The sequence below is a fragment of the Crinia signifera genome, chromosome 7 (genome assembly GCF_055691185.1).
Source record: "Crinia signifera chromosome 7, ASM5569118v1, whole genome shotgun sequence".
Classification (NCBI taxonomy): Eukaryota; Metazoa; Chordata; class Amphibia; order Anura; family Myobatrachidae; genus Crinia; species Crinia signifera.
Genome location: NC_139223.1, coordinates 182,533,494 through 182,552,849, shown reverse-complemented (window position 1 = coordinate 182,552,849; position 19,356 = coordinate 182,533,494). Strand labels below are relative to the sequence as shown.

Below are 19,356 nucleotides of genomic sequence, written 5' to 3'. Positions count from 1 at the left end.
GTTTTTCCTTTTCAACAAAAAGTTTTTTCAACAACAAACGGGGTATGCGATGGGATCTCCCGTCGCACCCTCGTTTGCCAACACCTTTATGTATAGTATAGAGAAAGATCTCTTTTTCAATGATGAGGTGGCCCCATTTGTGAAATTTTATACTCGTTTTATCGACGATGTACTGCTATTCTGGTGTGGGACAGAACAAGCATTCAGAGAATTGATGGCTTTGATCAACTCTTTGAATTGTCCTTTAAAATTCACCTTTGAAATGAGCCAATCCTCTATCCATTATTTGGATGTGAACATTGCTATTCAAGGAACCAGGATTGCAAACTCAATCTTTTCAAAAGTGACTGATCACAATACACTTTTGAGTGCTAACAGCCATCACCCGCCGGCTTTGGTGAGAGGCTTACCCTTCTCCCAGCTGGTAAGGGTGAAGAGAATAACTAGCGACAGCAATCAATTACCTATTGATTTGGATAAAATGATGTCTAAATTTAAAAAGAGAGGATACCAATCCGACACCTTGAAGAGAGCCAGAGCTAAAGTTGATGCTATCCTGAGGGACGAACTCCTTAAGAGAAAACCCCCCAATGAAACAAAATGTGCCAACAGACTTGGGTGTGTGAGGGATTACAATACAGCAGACAAATGTATCTCCAAATTATCAAGTGAACTCTGGCCTGTAATACAGCAGAACAAGGATTTTAAAAAGCTCAAAAATGTGACCCTAATGCCGTGTTACAAACGTGGTCGCAATATACGTGACTGGGTGGTGAATACTGACATTTCAAACAGAATACCCCCTAATACAAGACAAAAAGTGGGGGGATGCTACAGGTGCGTGGGATGCACAACCTGTAGTGGAATGATACATTCAAAGTTCTTTTGCCATCCACATTTGGGACATAAAATAATGATTAAACACCCAGTGACATGTACTTCAACCCACGTAGTGTATCTGATACACTGTCCATGTGGCTTATGCTACGTGAGTAAAACCATTCGCACATTCAGGGAACTGATTGCCATCCACCGCCACGCCATCAAATCCGCACTGTTGTAAAAGGATAATGATCAGCCTGGGGCCAGGCATTTTGTTGAGGCAAGACATAGCTTGGCCAATTTGAAGTATATTATAATTGACCATGTTCCAGCGAACAAAAGAGGTGGTGACCGTTCAAAAAGACTTCTACAGTTGGAGTCATTTTGGATTCACAGACTGGGAACTATGAGCCCGAGATGGTCTTAATGAGCAATTGTCATATAATTGCTTAATGAGCAATTGTCATATAACATGTGTCACTAATGGTTACCTTGCCCTGATGAGATACTTGACATTGTGTTATTGTTGTTTTGCAGTTTTATTTTATATGTATTTTTTATCATCATTTTGTTTTACTGTATGTGTGTTTTGCTCCCTTAGCATCCTGGACAGGCCGGGTGCTAGGCAACCGAGCCACAGCTCCGGACTGACGCCGACGCGTTGGCGCAGTGACGTCACTTAGAGGGCGGACGGGAACCCGGAAGTGACAGGCGAGCCGTGCGGGCCGGGCGCATGGAGGTGGAGCAGTACACTGGATGGTATTTAGGTAAGCACATTGTTTGTACACTTTTGGTTCTATGATTTTGAAAATGTAATTACATCCGAAACATCAATCAGCACTGCATGTGTAGTGTCTTCATTTCAAGTCCGTGTGAGTGCCGCTTTCCGACATATATATATATATATATATATATATATATATAAAATCAGAGTAATGGTCGGCGGCACTCGCTTCAAAAAAATCACACTGACAAGAAGTTTTCATTGGTATGACATGTTTCGGTTATTAAACCGTCCTCAGATACAAGTGACAACATAAAACAATCTTACCTTTATAGAAGTGCATAGATAGACCTCCACCTCCTTCACCACGTTAAAACCGGAAGTATTCAGTGTTACATCTGAAACCTTCCATACACCAAAGTGAAACACCATACAAAGTTGCCAAGGTTCCAGCAGATAAATCTTAAAGGGAAACATTCATATTATATAAACTAATCAGATGATGAAAAGCAGACATACATGAACAATTATTATATTAAGCACTAAACTTTATAAGAAGCAATTGTAACTGAGAAGTTCATTAAGTCCATACGGTGTCATCGTTTTAAGTCGATGAATCCACCGCATCTCCTTTTGTAAAAGGAGCCTGTCACGATCCCCTCCCCGTCTGTTCTCTGCCACTTGATCTATCATTAGATATCGTAGGTTTGATAGATTATGCTTGCATGCCAGGAAATGCTTGGCCACAGGTTGGTCAACTATCTTACCCTCCAGGGTGAGTTTGATGGCACTCCTATGTTGTCCCATACGCTCACGAAATTGACAAATCGTTTTTCCTATATAATACATACTGCACGGGCAGATTATGCAATATATAACATATCTGCTTGTGCATGTTAAAGCTTGTTTAATCTTGATCTTATAGCCTGAATGGGGATGTGTTATATAGTTCTGGGCAAGCAGATGACTACACGTAGTGCACCCTAAGCACTTATAATTCCCCGGTTTACGGGACAAAAAGTGCACAGGTGCTGTAGGTCCAAGATCAGATACGTCCGTACGAACCAATATGTCCCTCAGGTTTCTCCCTCTCGTGTAGCAGGGGAGTAAGCGGCGTCCTTTAAATCCTTTAAGGTCAGGATCAGCTGCAATGACAGGCCAGATTTGTTTGGCCATAGTGGTAATTGCTGAAGTTTCTGTGGAAAAGTTATTGATCCAAATAATTGAGTCCTTGCTTTTATCAGACTTATGTGTGACTCCATATTTAGGTTGTAGTTTAGCTTTAGTTCTTGCACTAGTCAAAAGTCTCTTAGTATACCCCTTCTCCAGGAATTTTTTCTCCATTAGATCCAATTGTTTCTCCTCTTCGAGTGGATCACTACAGATGCGGTGAACTCGCAAGAATTGCGAGTATGGCAATCTTCTTTTTAGAGATATTGGGTGATGACTGGAGTAAGAGAGTAGACTGTTGCAGTCTGTCAATTTACTGTAAAGTGTCGTAGTGAACTGTCCTTCTGAGATCGCAACTTGGACATCCAAGAATTGAATACATTCCTCCTGTATGTTAAATGTAAATTTAATGTCCGTATCTGCCGCATTTATAGTGTCCAACATTTCAATCAGTTGTTCTTTGGGTCCTCGCCATAGAAAGAAGATATCATCGATAAATCTTGTATATAATTCGATGTTAATGTGATTTTTGTGTTTAAAGAACAATTCTACTTCTACAGTAAACATGAACGCATTGGCGTAGGTCGGTGCCATCGCCGCGCCCATAGCACACCCTAGTGCTTGTAGATAAAACGATCTATCAAAGATGAAGAAGTTTCTTTCTAGTACCAGACGCAGTAATTCTAGAAAAAGTGGTAGATGTGGGCCTTCATACCGGGGATTATCCTCAAGCAGCACTTTGACCGCTTGGATACCTCTACTGTGCGGGATGTTGGTATAAAGACTAACCACATCTACCGTGCACAGTAGGGTACCCGGTGCCACTGGGCCATGCAATCTCAATTTTTCAAGGAAAGATGTAGTATCCTTTAAATATGTTGGTTTATGTTGGACCGGGGCTTGCAGATAGAAATCTAAAAATTTAGCGATCTTGTAAAATAATGAGTCTCTGGCAGACACAATGGGTCTGCCCGGTGGATTAACGCTATTTTTATGCAGTTTAGGTAAACTGTACAAAATAGGGACTTTGGGATGTTTTTCCAATAGGGCCACTTTGACCCGTTCAGTAATGACTTTGTTCAGCACAGCACTTTCCAGAATTGCAGTCAACTCTAATGAAAACTGGGTACTCTTTACTTAGAAGGGCGCCCACGATTTTGATCGTGGGCATCGTTAGTAAAAAATCTCGGGCATCTCGGGCATTGAATGCACTAAAAAATCGGGTGCGATCAACCGACGAGATGCCCGAGATTTCCCATAGGGAACAATGTTAAATGTCTCAATTGACCCAATTTTCCTGTTCAATGCCTCAATTGACCCGATTTTTCCATAGGAAACAATGTTAAATGGGCCACAGAGGCCTATTAGGCACCCTGAAGTGTATAATGGCCACCCAAATTGTTAACGCCACCCCACGATCAACGTCAACCCGATGCGTGGCGAGCGCAGCGAGCCCGCGAGGGGCGGCGGTACGCGTCCTACGACCTTTTCATACCCCCACTATCCACGGCGGCGTGGAGTTGAGAATAGAAAGTGTGGCGAGCGCAGCGAGCCACCGAGCTCGAAGCGTGGCGAGCGCAGCGAGCCCCGCGAGGGTACGCGGACAGCTGTGAAGCCCGCAAGGGGACGCGGATACCTGTGAAGGTATCCGCGTCCCCTCGCGGGGCTCGCTGCGCTCGCCACGCTTCGGGCTCGGTGGCTCGCTGCGCTCGCCAAACTTTCTATTCTCAACTCCACGCCGACGTGGATAGTGGGGGTATGAAAAGGTCGTAGGACGCGTACCGCCGCCCCTCGCGGGGCTCGCTGCGCTCGCCACGCTTCGGGCTCGGTGGCTCGCTGCGCTCGCCACACTTTCTATTCTCAACTCCACGCCGACGTGGATAGTGGGGGTATGAAAAGGTCGTAGGACGCGTACCGCTGCCCCTCGCGGGCTCGCTGCGCTCGCCACGCTTCGGGTTGTCGTTGATCGTGGGGTGGCGTTAACAATTTGGGTGGCCATTATTCACTTCAGGGTGCCTATTTGGCCTCTGTGGCCCATTTAACATTGTTTCCTATGGAAAAATTGGGTCAATTGAGGCATTGAACAGGAATATCGGGTCAATTGAGACATTTAACATTGTTCCCTATGGGAAATCTCGGGCATCTCGTCTGTCGCATCGCACCTGATTTTTTTGTGCATTCAATGCCCGAGATGGCCGAGATGGGCGCCCTTCTAAGTAAAGAGTACCGAAAACTGTATTGTAGGGTCACTGTCAAGTTTAATATATACATGCGGATCATTTAACTGACGATAGATCTCATTTTTGTATTCGACCATATTCTGCACAACTATCGCGCCCCCTTTATCAGCAGGGCGGATAGTTATGTCTGAATAAGTCGACAACTTGCTCAGGGCCAATCTTTCAACCTTAGACAAATTCTGGGGACTGGTGTGTGGATTGGTATCGCAATGATCAATAGTATTATTAACAGTCCTGGTAAAGGAATGATTAGCCGGGTTGGTGGAGACAGGATCGAAGTTAGATTTTGTTCTAACCGGACAAGCAGATACTTCAGTTTGCTCCGATTGACATCTGTCAAAAAATTCTTTTAAACGAAGTTGTCTGTTAAGTCGAGCTAAATCAACTTTACTACTACGTGTAGTCATCTGCTTGCCCAGAACTATATAACACATCCCCATTCAGGCTATAAGATCAAGATTAAACAAGCTTTAACATGCACAAGCAGATATGTTATATATTGCATAATCTGCCCGTGCAGTATGTATTATATAGGAAAAACGATTTGTCAATTTCGTGAGCGTATGGGACAACATAGGAGTGCCATCAAACTCACCCTGGAGGGTAAGATAGTTGACCAACCTGTGGCCAAGCATTTCCTGGCATGCAAGCATAATCTATCAAACCTACGATATCTAATGATAGATCAAGTGGCAGAGAACAGACGGGGAGGGGATCGTGACAGGCTCCTTTTACAAAAGGAGATGCGGTGGATTCATCGACTTAAAACGATGACACCGTATGGACTTAATGAACTTCTCAGTTACAATTGCTTCTTATAAAGTTTAGTGCTTAATATAATAATTGTTCATGTATGTCTGCTTTTCATCATCTGATTAGTTTATATAATATGAATGTTTCCCTTTAAGATTTATCTGCTGGAACCTTGGCAACTTTGTATGGTGTTTCACTTTGGTGTATGGAAGGTTTCAGATGTAACACTGAATACTTCCGGTTTTAACGTGGTGAAGGAGGTGGAGGTCTATCTATGCACTTCTATAAAGGTAAGATTGTTTTATGTTGTCACTTGTATCTGAGGACGGTTTAATAACCGAAACATGTCATACCAATGAAAACTTCTTGTCAGTGTGATTTTTTTGAAGCGAGTGCCGCCGACCATTACTCTGATTATCTTTCCCCCCGTGGAAGGCACCGCGCAAATTGGACTTTATTGTATACCTGGGAGTGCCAGCTACCTTCACTAATTTATATATATATATACATATATATATATATATAAGCAAAGTACCTCTACCGCGCTTGTACAGAAATATGGCAGCACCTCTGAGGAGCCCTCTGTTAGACAGGACCCAGAATAGAGATAGAGAAGAAAATGGGTTCTCAGAGTGCGCCCTTTTCACAGTGCAAATGACTAGAGCATTATGTCCAATACATAACAATAACTGTAATTTACAATAATACAAATTGTTTTTATTAAAAGTGTCTTCCAAGTGATGATATAAGCCCAACGCGTTTCGTCAACAGCTTGACTTCATCAGGGGCATTTGACAGCAGTACAGTACAGAGATTTTCACACTGAAAGAGTCCTTTTAATACAACTCGTGTATAGCAGGCATTTTCATGTGGTATTATATACCGGTAACTGTTTCAACGAGATCACAGAGTGTTTTTAGAAACATTTAGATGTGAGAAAGATGTCCACTTCTCATCTTAATCAAATACCCAGTAAATTCTGAGGGTTTAGTAGCCACAGGAGAAATGCAATAACCTTGATACCAGATAGCGTTTTATATAGTGGTGGTAGAACCGGATGTGGACTCCTGGACTCCAAGCACTGAATCAGTGCTTGGAGTCCAGGAGTCCACATCCGGTTCTACCACCACTATATAAAACGCTATCTGGTATCAAGGTTATTGCATTTCTCCTGTGGCTATTTTTTTGTAAGTATTTGCTTGTAAGAATGGGGAGTGCCGGACCCTGCACAGTACTATATATATATATATATATATATATATATATATATATATACTAGGTGATTCATCGCGCCCTACGGGCGCTCTTCACACCGTCGTAGGGGGCTGCGCCCCATTAAAATGACAACAAAATATTCGTAGGAATGAGTGGGCAAGGGTTAGTGGGGTGAGGGTGTTTTGGGGAAGGGGTGTGGCTCAGCGCGTAACGGCGCATACATAGAGGGCCATGCTCCGTGCATCGCAAGGAGAGGCTCCTTTAGGAGGCCTGTCCCTGCGTCCATCAGGTTACACATTGGTGCTGAAAGTCTTGGTTTTACCAAGCAATTATGGGCGTTAATGGGGGGCGTTAATGGGGGCGTTGGTGGTGTGGTGTTGTGGGGTTTTTGAAAGTCTTGCTTTTACAAAGCAATTTTGGGCATTAATGGGGGCGTTGGTGGTGTGGTGTTGTGGGGTGGTGTTATGTAGTGTTATGGATGTTATTGCTGTGCTGTAAGTGTAGGTAGGTGTGCATGGGGTGGTATAGAAAGTGTGTGTGTGTGTTACAATGGTGTGTGAAAAATACCTTTTATCCGTTGGTGGTATAGATGAGTGGCCTGTTGGTGTCCAAGGCGGGCAATGGTGGCAGGCATCAGCCACAGTAGTTGTGAGCCAGGAGGGGGTGGCAGGCAGCTGGCTCAGGCGGCCGGTGGTGGCATGCATCGGCCAGAGTATGTTTGCGTCAGGAGGGGGTGCCAGGCAGCGGGTGTAGGCAGCCGGTGTTGCCAGGCATCAGCCACAGTAGTTGTGAAGGTGGGTGGTGTGCCAGGCGGCATCTGCAGGCTAGCGGGGTGGCAGGCTGCAGGAGGAAGTGTGAGGCAGCGGGCGCAGGTTAAAGTCTGCTTGCGGGGCTGAGCGCAGGGTTGGCAGCAGGAGGCAGCGGGCGCACGGCTTTCTCGGCACAGTGTGTGTGCGAAGCATGTTCCCGCGAGAGTTGTGACGCGACACTGACTGCCCTGAGCGCAGAAGCCGGGGCACAGGGACCGTGCTGGTGGATTTTGGTGCATTGCTTGTTTCAAGGTGTGCGTTATTGCGGGGGTTAGTTGGGCATAGGCTGTGGTGTAGCTAGGTTCCACGGTGCCCGGAGCTAGGGCATGTTTTGCGCGCCCCCCCCCATTTGTAATAGGTGGGACCCTTGCGCGGCGGAGGGGACTAACATTATGCCACGCACCGTAATGCCCCCTACACATTAAGCCACACACCGTACTGCACACTACACACTATGCCACAAACTGTACTGCCCAGTACACAATATGCTGCACACTGTGATGCTCATTACACATTATGCCACACATTGTTGAATGTAATGCCCCCAGTGCTTATAAATAATAAATAATGGCAACAGTAGTGCAGCTTTCACAATGCCCCTCAAAAGTGCCACTTACATTTTGTTCCCAGTCCAGCCAGACCGCCCAACATTTGCTGACTTCACTGCTGCTGTGGTGATGGGAGGAGACCAGAGCAGCTACACAGAGTAGAGATGTGCTGCAGCTGTCTCTTGTGCTCGGTGTGGGGTGGGAGTGGGGGAGAAAAGAGGCAGCTTCCCTGCTGCGTGCTGCTGCCAGCAGGGGGGAGGGCATCATCAGAGGGACGGTGAAGGACGGCAGGAGCCGATACTGCTCCCTGGTGGGATGGGAGGCAGCTTCTGTCTTTTTGGCAGCAGCAGGGGGCAGCGGTGTAGCTAGGTGCCACGGTGCCCGGAGCAAGGTCATATCCCCCCCCCCCTTGGTAATGAATTGGGGGCGTGGCTAACATGTGTTGGCATGTTACATTTGAAATATATGACGCTGTGGCAGAATCTGCTGCGCTATATAAGACACTGTAACGGAATCTGCTGCGCTATGTAAGACGCTGTAACGGAATCTGCTGCGCTATGTTAGACGCTGTAACGGAATCTGCTGCGCTATATAAGAAACTGTAACGGAATCTGCTGCGCTATATAAGACCCTGTATCATAATCTGCTGCGGTATATAATACACTGTAACGGAATCTGCTGCGCTATATAACACACTGTAACGGAATCTGCTGCGCTGTATAAGACACTGTAACGGAATCTGCTGCGCTGTATAAGACACTGTAACGGAATCTGCTGCGCTATATAAGATGCTGTAACGGAATCTGCTGCGCTATATAAGACCCTGTATCATAATCTGCTGCGGTATATAAGACACTGTAACGGAATCTGCTGCGCTATATAACACACTGTAACGGAATCTGCTGCGCTGTATAAGACACTGTAACGGAATCTGCTGCGCTATATAAGACGCTGTAACGGAATCTGCTGCGCTATATAAGACACTGTAACGGAATCTGCTGCGCTATATAAGACCCTGCATCATAATCTGCTGCGGTATAGAAGACACTGTAACGGAATGTGCTGCGCTATATAAGAGACTGTAACAGAATCTGCTGCGCTATATAAGACACATATAAGAGAGATTAACCCCACCCCCACAAATCCCCCAAACCCCATGATTATTGGCATAATTATTTATCTTTAGTAAAAAACTAAAATCCACCTTGAGAAGAGCAGGGTGGCAGCATAAACCAGAGAGACCCCCCCACCCCCCCCCCCCCGACCCCACCAAACCCCCAGACCCCATGATTATTCCCTTAATTCTTTATTTTAAAAAAAAAAAAACGAAAAAATCTACCTTGAGGAGCACAGACACTGTCATTCCTTTTAGTACATCTCCTTATTCCTGCTGCTCAGCGCTGCCCGGGAGCCGGCCCGAGCAGCAGCAGCTTGGTTAGGGACTGGAGTGAGACACGTGACGTGACCCCATCACGTCGCGGCCGGGACCAGGTGAGCTGCCGGGCAGACGGGGCAGGTGCTGGTCAGGGCAGTCACTGGCGCAGGCTGCCCTGCGTGTGTAGGGCAGCAGGACTCTCATTTGCGGAGGGGAGGCGGCGCCCTGCGCCCCAAATCCGCCCTCCCTACGCCTCTGGCAGGGGGCACAGTGCGGGACACGGGAGTCAAAGCTCCGGAGGTGGACTCCCGGCCGACGCATGTCCCAGGGGAGGCAGGGCAGCGCGCACAATTTTGTGTAGTGTGTACATCAAGTGTGCGCCGGGCCCGTCCGCCGCTGTCACTGTTGGGGGCGTGCCCCAACTGCGGAGAACCTGGGCTTCCTTCCGTCCCCCGAAGTCTCCCTTGCATTCGCGGCGCACACTGGCTGTATTAGCAGGGCGGGGGAGCCGGCGGCAGAGCTCCGACGCCAGGAGGTACGCCTCTGGGCATAGGTGTGTGGCGTGCAGGGTTCTGTTCTCTTATATATTTGGCTACGATTTTGCTGGCTGGCTGGGTGGTGTGTGACCCCGCCCAGCGTTACAGCCGCAGATGATTGACAGATGTAGCCAAATATATAAGAGATCTATATATCTATATATATCTATATATCTATATATCTATCTCTATATATATATATATATATATATATATATATATATATATATATATATCTCTATATATCTATCTCTATATATATATATATCTCTATATATATATCTCTATATATATATATATCTATATATATATATATATATATATATATCTCTATATATATATATATATATATATATCTCTCTATATCTGGCGGGGCATAATTAATTTACTGCCATATATAAAATATCTCTCTGGTGTTGCATAATTAATTTACTGCCATATGTATAATATCTTTCTGGTGGTGCTTAATTAATTTATTCCGTATATATTTCTGGTGGTGCCTAATTGACTACCGTATATCTTTCTGGTGGTGCCTAATTAATTGACTACAGTATATCTTTCCGGTAGGGCCTGATTAATTTACTGCCTTATACATAATACCTCTCTATTGGTGCATCTACTGCCGTATATACTTGCACTCCGGTGGTGCTGTCCTGTGGTGTAAAATATTGCATAACTTCACAAAAATAATGGAGATCCAAAATATTGAGAATCCATTAGGGAAAGATGAAGGGCCGCTTTCTCTCTCTTCTGAATCTGCTGCAAATGCAATTAGTAATGATGACATACACGATGATATGCCATCAACGTCATCTGCCAAGGCTGTTGTCCAGTGTCAAAGTACGGGGCACGTAAAATCCAAAAAGCCAAAGTTAAGAAAAAGGAGGACCAAAAAAAAAATTAAATCAAATCATTGGAGGAGAAACGTAAAATTGGCAAGGTGCCATTTACGACACGGAGTGGCAAGGAACAGTTAAGGCCCTGGCCTGTATTCATGACTGGTGGTTAAACTTTACATGACCATGCAAGCCCTCTTACTCCCCCCTTTAGAAATTTGAAGAGATTTCAGCTGTCATCAAAAACACAGCAAACATCTCTGCCTACTAAAGAAGCCATGTTATCACAAACCCCCAAGGAGGAGATTTCATGGGTGTTGGTGGTTGCGATGCCTGACCATCGCTGTATGGGAAGAGGTGGCTCCTTCCACCATTTTCAGCACTCCCTCTGCATATGCCAGAAGGATCACCCACAGTGCAGTTCCTGATTTAGATAATCATGGTGTCAATTTTGTAGACAGAGAGGAGGATATTGATGTAGCTGGCGCTGAGTAAGAAGTTGACGAGGAGGATGCTGAGGTGGTTTGCTTAAATGAGGCACCAGGGGGGGAAACAGTTGTTGTCCATGGGATGAAAAAGCCCATTGTCATGCCTGGGCAGAGGACCAATAAATTCACCTCTATGGTCCGGAAAAAAAAATTCCGAATCCAGACAACAAATGTATTGCCATATGTAGCTTATGTAAAGCTCCAATAAGCAGGGGTAAGGATCTTGCCAAGTGCCTGAAAATCTCACCACCAACTGCCTCCTCATCAAATTCCTCCTTGATCTGGATCGGGGGGAGTCCTGCAGGCCATGTCACCAGCATGACTGACTCCTCTTCTATCCGAGATTCCCCCAGAGGATCCTGCAGTGCTACGTCTACTACTGCCACTGCTGCTGTTGCAGCTGCTGGGAGTCGGTCATCATCCCAGAGGGGAAGTCATAAGACCGCTACGTCTTTCACTAAGCAATTGACCTACAACAGTCATTTGCCATGAGGACAAAATATGACAGCAGTCATTCTATGGCAAGTGGATAACTGTGGTCTTGACTGCTATGTTGGTGTTAGACATGCGTCCAGTGTCCGCCATCAGTGGTGTGGGATTTAGACGGTTGATGGAGGTATTGTGTCCCCGGAACCAAATCCCGTCTAGATTCCACTTCACTAGGCAGGCGATACCCGGGATGTACAGGGACGTCAGAAAAAGTGTCGTCAGTGCCCTGAAACATGCGGCTGTACCCACTGTCCACTTTACTACAGACATGTGGACAAGTGAATCAGGGCAAACTAAGGACTATATGACTGACAGCCCACTGGGTAGATGCATCGCCTTGCACAGCAGCAGCAGCATCTCCTGCATGCCAGCTCCTTCCAAGGCAGGCTATGCTGTGTATCACGTTTCAGGAAGAGGCACAATGCCGACAACCTCTTAGAGAAACTGAGGGAAATCATTTCCCAGTGGCTTACCCCACTTAGACTCTCCTGGGGATTTGTGGTGTTGGACAATGCCAGTAACTTTGTGCGGGCATTACACATGGGCAATTTACAGTAAGTGCCATGTTTTGCCCACACAATAAATTTGGTGGTGCAGCATTTCATCAGAAGTGACAGCAGCGTGCAGGAGATGTTTGCATGGCCTGCAAAATTTGTGGACACTTTCGGCATTCTGCCACTGCCTGCCAAAGGCTGGAACTTCAACAAAAACTCCTCAAATTGCCCTGCCATCAGCTTAAACAAGAGGTCGTGACGCACTGGAACTCCACCCTCTATATGCTGCAGAGGATGGAGGAGCATCAAAAGGCCATTCAAGCCTACATGGCCACCTACGACATAGCATAGGAGAGGGGCTGCACTTGACTCAAGCGCAGTGGAGGCTGATTTCCACGTTGTGCAAAGTTCTTCAGCTGTTTGAACTAGCCACACGTGAAGTCAGTTCCGACACTGCCAGCATTAGCCAGGTGATTCACCTGATCAGAGTGTTGCAGAAGCAGCTGGAGAAAGTGAAGGAGGAGCGAAAGCATTGCAATTCTGCAAAACATGTCGCTCTTGTGGATATGCCAGGATATGAGGGTAGTCAGGCTGTTAAAGTCAGAGGAATACATTCTGGCCTCCGTGCTCTATCCTCGGTTTAAAGCGTATGTTGTGTCTCTGTTTCCGGCGGACACAGGTCTACAAAGGTGCAAAGACCTGCTGGTCTGGAGATTGTCATCTGAAGGGAACCGTGACACGCCCCCAGCTCCTCCTTTATTTTCTACCACACCTGTGTCTGTGAGGAAACAGCTGCGATTTCCCACACAACCCGCTGGCGGGGATGCAGGGCAGGAAGGGAGCTTGGACATCTGGTCCGGAGTAAAGGACCTGGCATCGATTGCTGACATGTCTACTATCGCTGCATTGGATGCTGTCACCATTGAAAAAATGGCAGAGGATTACTTTGGTGACAGCATCCAAGTAGACATGTCAGACAGTATTTACCTGTACTGGCAGGAAAAAAAGGCAGTTTGGATGCCCCTGTACAAACTGGCTCTATTTTACCTGAGTTGTCCCCCATTCAGTGTGAAAGAGTTTTTAGTGCAGCGGGGAACCTGGTCAGTGAGCGGTGAAGGAGGTTGCTTCCACAAAATGTGGAGAAGATGATGTTTTTTAAAAATGAATTAAAAAATTATTCAATGAAGACCAGGAATTGCCTCCAGAGATTATAACGGGACCTGTGATTGTAGAGTCCAGCGTGGACAAATTGATAATCTGTAAGGATGAGGAAGTACACACGGAGGGGGGCGAGGAATCAGAAGAGGAGGATGACGAGTGACGAAGATATCTTGTAGAGCTAGTTTATACAGGGAGATATGAATTGTTTTTTTGTGTGGGGGCCCAAACAAACCAATCATTTCTGCCACCGTTTTTTAGGCCCTGTCGCTGAAATGTTTGGTTTGTTAAAGTATCCTATTTCCGCAACATAAGGGTGGGTGGGAGGGCCCAAGGACAATTCCATCTTGCATTACCACTCATTCATTTTTTTTAAATTCGTTTTTTATTTTGATTTTTATCCACAAACATAAAATTAAAATACATTAAACATGAGAATAAACAGAAAGAAAGGTGGAATGACCAGGGGACATTTGACGTAGTCACTTCCATAAACACATAGACAATTCTTTTTCTCCTTCCACTGTTCTATTTAATATTTACAACTTACACATTTTGTCCATATGCCTTCTATGGACAGACATGGGATCGGCATTTTAAACCCCATTAATTCCTATTTATTTCTCCTTTCGCCCCCCCCCCCCCTCCCTTTTTGTTATCTACTTCCCTTTCTCTGTACCCTCCCTCCCTAGATTTAGTGTAAATTGAAATATGTAATTGCTATGTGCCCCTTCGGTGCAGTTACTATGAGCCTTATTCTAGTTCACTCTTTCTGACAAAATCCTTCTTAGATGGACAAAACCATGTGCATTGCAGGGGGGCAGATTTAAAATGTGCAGAGAGAATTAGATTTGGGTGAGTTATTTTGTTTCTGTGCAGGGTAAATACTGACTGCATTTTTTTTACACTGTAATATAGATCTCAATTTGAAGTAAAACCCCACCCAAATCTAATTCTCTCTGCACAGGTAACATCTGCCCCACCTGCAGTGCACATGGTTTTGTCCATCTAAGAAGGATTTTGTCAGAAAGAGTGAACTAGAATAAGGCCCTATATATACACGTGTATTTGGTGTTTGTTTATGTGTTTTTTGTGTGTTTATATTTCCTACTCCTGTGTGGTATGGGATCATTCGTCAGACTGCTTTTAGGTCTACAAGCATTAGGTCTACACCATTAGGTCGACTTGCATTTAGGTCGACCTGACTGAAGGTCGACATGGGTTAGGTTGACAGGGTCATTAGGTCGACAGGGTCATTAGGTCAACATGTGTTAGGTTGACAGGTGTTAGGTTGACAGGTGTTAGGTTGACAGGTGTTAGGTCGACAGGGTCATTAGGTCAACATGGCTTTTTTTTTGTTTCCAATTTTTTTTTTTTACATTTTTTCAAGCGTCGACACAAGCTGCGCTCGCCATTATTCTCCCACCACACCCTAGTTGCCTGTTGACCTTCCCCATGTCGACCTAATGACCCTGTAGACCTTATAAAAGTCGACCTAATGACCCTGTCGACCTAATGACCCTGTCAACCTAAGTCATGTCGACCTTTAGTCATGTCGACCTAAATGCATGTCTACCTAAATGCAGGTCGACCTAGTGGTGTAGACCTAATGCTTGTAGACCTAAATGCTGTAGACAATATGACCGTATCCCCTCAGGAGACCTGCAGCTTGATGCACAGGCAGCAGGGTGGGGGAGAATGAGCACACTTGGGCGGCAAGACAGGCACTGAGAGACAGTTACAGGCTCAGCCAGGACATGCCCTGTCCAATCTCCTATACTGGAGTGAAGATGGCGCCCACCCGGCCATCCTTATATATTGTCCGGATCTCGCGAGCTAAGGAAAGGCGTACTCTGAGCCTGGGTTGGTAAACCCGAACAAGCTCGGAAGCTCGTTCGGTTTGGGGGTGTTTGGCGGTATTCGGTTTTATGAATGGGCTCATCTCTAGTGGAAGGGCTCATGTATTTGGCAAAATGTGTGGACCACAAATTCAATTATACGCCATTTTAATTGTAAGAGTTTGTTAAAATAATTTTTACTATTAGTGTTCTTAGCACTTAGAGTGTGCGTCAGTAATTTTCTAGGTACTTGTGTAATAACTGGACGCCCGAGTTTGAAATCAGGTCGGAAAAATCGCATCGCATCGCATGCAATCAAATCGCATGCAATGCGATGCGATGGACCCGATTTTCCATAGGATTCCATGTAAAAATTATCCTGTTCCTTTCCCCACTATCCAAGTGGGCATGGAGTTGGATATAAACCTGTGGCGAGTGAAGCGAGCCACCGAACCCCGCGAGGGGACGCGGATTATTTTGGTGACACCGAATACATTTTAAGTAATCCGTGTCCCCTCGGGGGGCTCGCTGCGCTCGCCACACTTCCGGCTCGGTGGCTCGCTGCGCTCGCCACAGGTTTATATCCAGCTCCATGCCCACTTGGATAGTGGGGAAAGGAACAGGACCATTTTTACATGGAACCCTATGGAAAATCACGTTGATCGCATCGCATGCGATTTGGTCGTGATGCAATGCGATTCGATTTTGCCGAAAATCGCGTTGCATCGCATCTGATTGTATGCCTTAAGTTAAGGCATACAATCAGATAATCGGGCGTCCAGATATTAAACAAGTACCATTTTCTATTTTCCTGTATGGCCCTTCAAAGTATTAAGTATCCATAAGGTGGTCCTGCTGCCTGTCAGTCCCGCCCTCTATTGTAGGAGGGTGGGGCTAACTAACTTTGCTGCCCAGGACCCAGCACATCGATCATGAAGGAATCACTCAGATGAGATGAGCAGGGCATTTATTCCTCTTTCCTTATGCCCCTCCAGCAGCTCCCCACACACCCTCCGCATGATGCTGCCAAATTTAGAAGACCCTACCATACACTGACTTTCTGCTATAAATGGTTGATAGCTTTTCCCCATCAGTAATTAAACATCAGCAGTGATCCATTGATGGTTAGAATAGGCACACAATGGCACTCAGGCATAGGTATTGTAGGCCGGCACTCACCATCATGGATCAGTGACCAATGTTTATTATTGGTTTCGTCCCATATATGGTAAAACCAATCACCATTGCCATTGTACTAACTCAGAGCATTTATGGTCAATTTCCACCCTTATCCTACTGTTCAGGTGGTCCCTTCGGGTCTCACCCTACACTAGAAGTCTGATAGCAGTGAACAACTAAGGAAGACAAGGATGTTAAAAGAGAAAAAAAAAGACAAAACAGAGAAAAGAGAATACAAAGTAAGAATTGACAGAAACAAAAGAATGATTTGTCAATTCATACACTAACACATAGAAAAGAATCATTTGGCCTCAGCACATCTACATATACTTATTTTGTGTAAGTGGGTTTATCACCTGGCTGTAATCATATGGGATAGCACTTTACCATGGAACAGTATGTTGGGGTGCAGAATTGCAGTTGCTGCAGCCCCCAATAATCCTATTAAATACAGGAACAGAATCCTGAGCAACACCTGCACAGCTGAGGCTGCTTTGAAACATATTTTTAAAAGCGGCCTAAACAAGATCTATTTTGTATGTTACACAACGACAAGTTGCAACTTGCTACTAATGACAGTATGATGTAACCTACCTCCAACTGCCAGTCATTAGTGAACATCTTCTCCCTGGCCAGCTCCAGCTGGTTCCACTCCACTATTAGTTTCATATGAGCATTCCAGTTCTTCTTACCCTTTTCTTTATTGATGAAGGCTACGGTAACAGGACATGACAACAGGTACATACAGGAGGAACATTTTCAGTGCAAAGACAGTATTTCTCTTTATAGGATCATGCAAGGTGAACACGATCTTTGTTATTTCAATAAACATAGGCAGATTGAGAACTGAAAGTGGCCCTGGAAAAATTTCTAGTAGCCTCACATGGGCAGATTAAATCAAATGTAGGAGGAACCAACACCAAAATAAGAGGACAGTCTAGTTGCCCCAGATCTTAAAGCTGCTATGACAAACCTTTTACATTACAAATTATACCCCACATCTCCCCACTGCGAATGAACACAGACCCTACAGCCGGCTAATTTCAGGCATTAGTGACTTTCAGGTGAGTGGAGCTTACCAGGGACATGCAGTCAGGGGAGGCAGTGCTTCACCTGTCATAATTGATTTTAAAAATACAAAGATATGTATAACACATATACTGTGTAATAAATATCGTATTTAGATTTTTTTAAATAAATTATGAGGTGGAACACTGTAGGGAGGCTGGGAGGCTGCAGGAACTGTGCCTCCAGCTGACAATTGCAACCTGTCAGCAGTGCAGAATCACGAGCAGAAAAAATGGCTGCAAAGTAGGGATGGCCATCGTTGCCTTTGCCATCGATGTTGGTCATCAATGGTAAAAATGCAACTGGCCATTGATGGTGCATAACTATCCAATGGATGACCATCAATTTTTTTACATATCAATGGTCATCCATTTTCTTTGACTGATTGGCCTGTGGGCCAATCAGAATATGGGGGCAGGGCTTCATGGGTGTCCTGGGCGGAGCTATGCGCCGTGTCCCAGGAAAAAGTAAAATGAAATGGTACTTGTGTACTATCACAGTGCTCACTTTTGCTACGTACGCTAACTTACTGAAATCGCATCGCATGCCGTGTTGTAGTAGCATGCGATGCGATGTCCATAGAAAGTGTAGAGGACTGCTTATACAATGAAATATCGTATCCAATCGTATCCCATCTTATCCCAACTGAGTACACTGAGTGCACCAAATGCGATGCGATACGATATTTCATTGTACAAGCACAGTGATGGGTGCTTACAATATGATGTCATGTGTGCTAGTATGACACGTGATGGGTGCTTGTAATTCAAAGCACCTATGCCATAGTTTAGTGTCACCCCCATTATCAACGCCATCCCGAAGCGTGCCGAGCGCAGAGAGCCTGCGAGGGGCGGCGGAACGTGTCCCCCGACCCTTTCATACCCCACTATCCATGTCGGCATGCAGTTGATTTTATATAGTGTGGTGAGCCTGATGCGTGGCGAGCGCATTGAGGCCTGCGAGGGGACGCGGACTACATGTAAAGTAATCCGCATCCCCTCGCGGGGCTTGCTGCGTACTGGGTGCCGTGACAATACACAAGTACTAACTAAACTATTTGTTTAAGCTTGACATCAATTGTGGGAAGCAAACTTGTTTTCCCCCATCGATGGCAAAACAATTCAACATCAGCCATAAACCATCGATATTTTCTAATCATCAATGGCTGATGGCCATCCCTACTGCAAAGCCCATTGAAAAACAATGGTGAAGCTGCACCTAGACATCTGCATCAGTGACAGGGATGTGCCTTCAGCCCATATACAAGGCACACCCAGGGGCAGATTAACAATGGGGCAGATGGATCTGCAGATCAGGCCTCCACAGAAAAATAGGCCCGTCACCATGGAAGCAGGATGATCACTAGACAGGCAGCAGCTGGCCACATGGTTGGTCATAAATCATAAGTATTAAATTGCATTCCTTTTTTCCACATTTATGCAATTTTTTGTATTTTTATATATTTAGAGAGACATGGGACTTATTATTATTATTATTATTGTATGGATTCTGTATGCCTACATGGAATTGGCCTCACCTCCTTCATTTCCCATATTAGACCCATGAACAGTTTCAGCTCCAGGCCCATTATGCCCTTAATCTGGCCCTGGGCAC

At 45.4% G+C, this 19,356-nt stretch overlaps 1 protein-coding gene across 1 annotated transcript in view; it reads right to left on the bottom strand.

Annotated features, from left to right (window-relative positions):
• Positions 1-19,356, bottom strand: part of LOC146021315 (transient receptor potential cation channel subfamily M member 8-like) — a gene marked incomplete at its 5' end in the record, with an annotated part of 560,542 nt that overhangs the window by 366,279 nt on the left and 174,907 nt on the right. Inside the window, one exon of the mRNA XM_083155109.1 lies at positions 17,269-17,387. Within this exon, the coding sequence (XP_083011235.1) occupies positions 17,269-17,387 (119 nt within the window). The remainder of the gene's footprint in view (positions 1-17,268; positions 17,388-19,356) is intronic.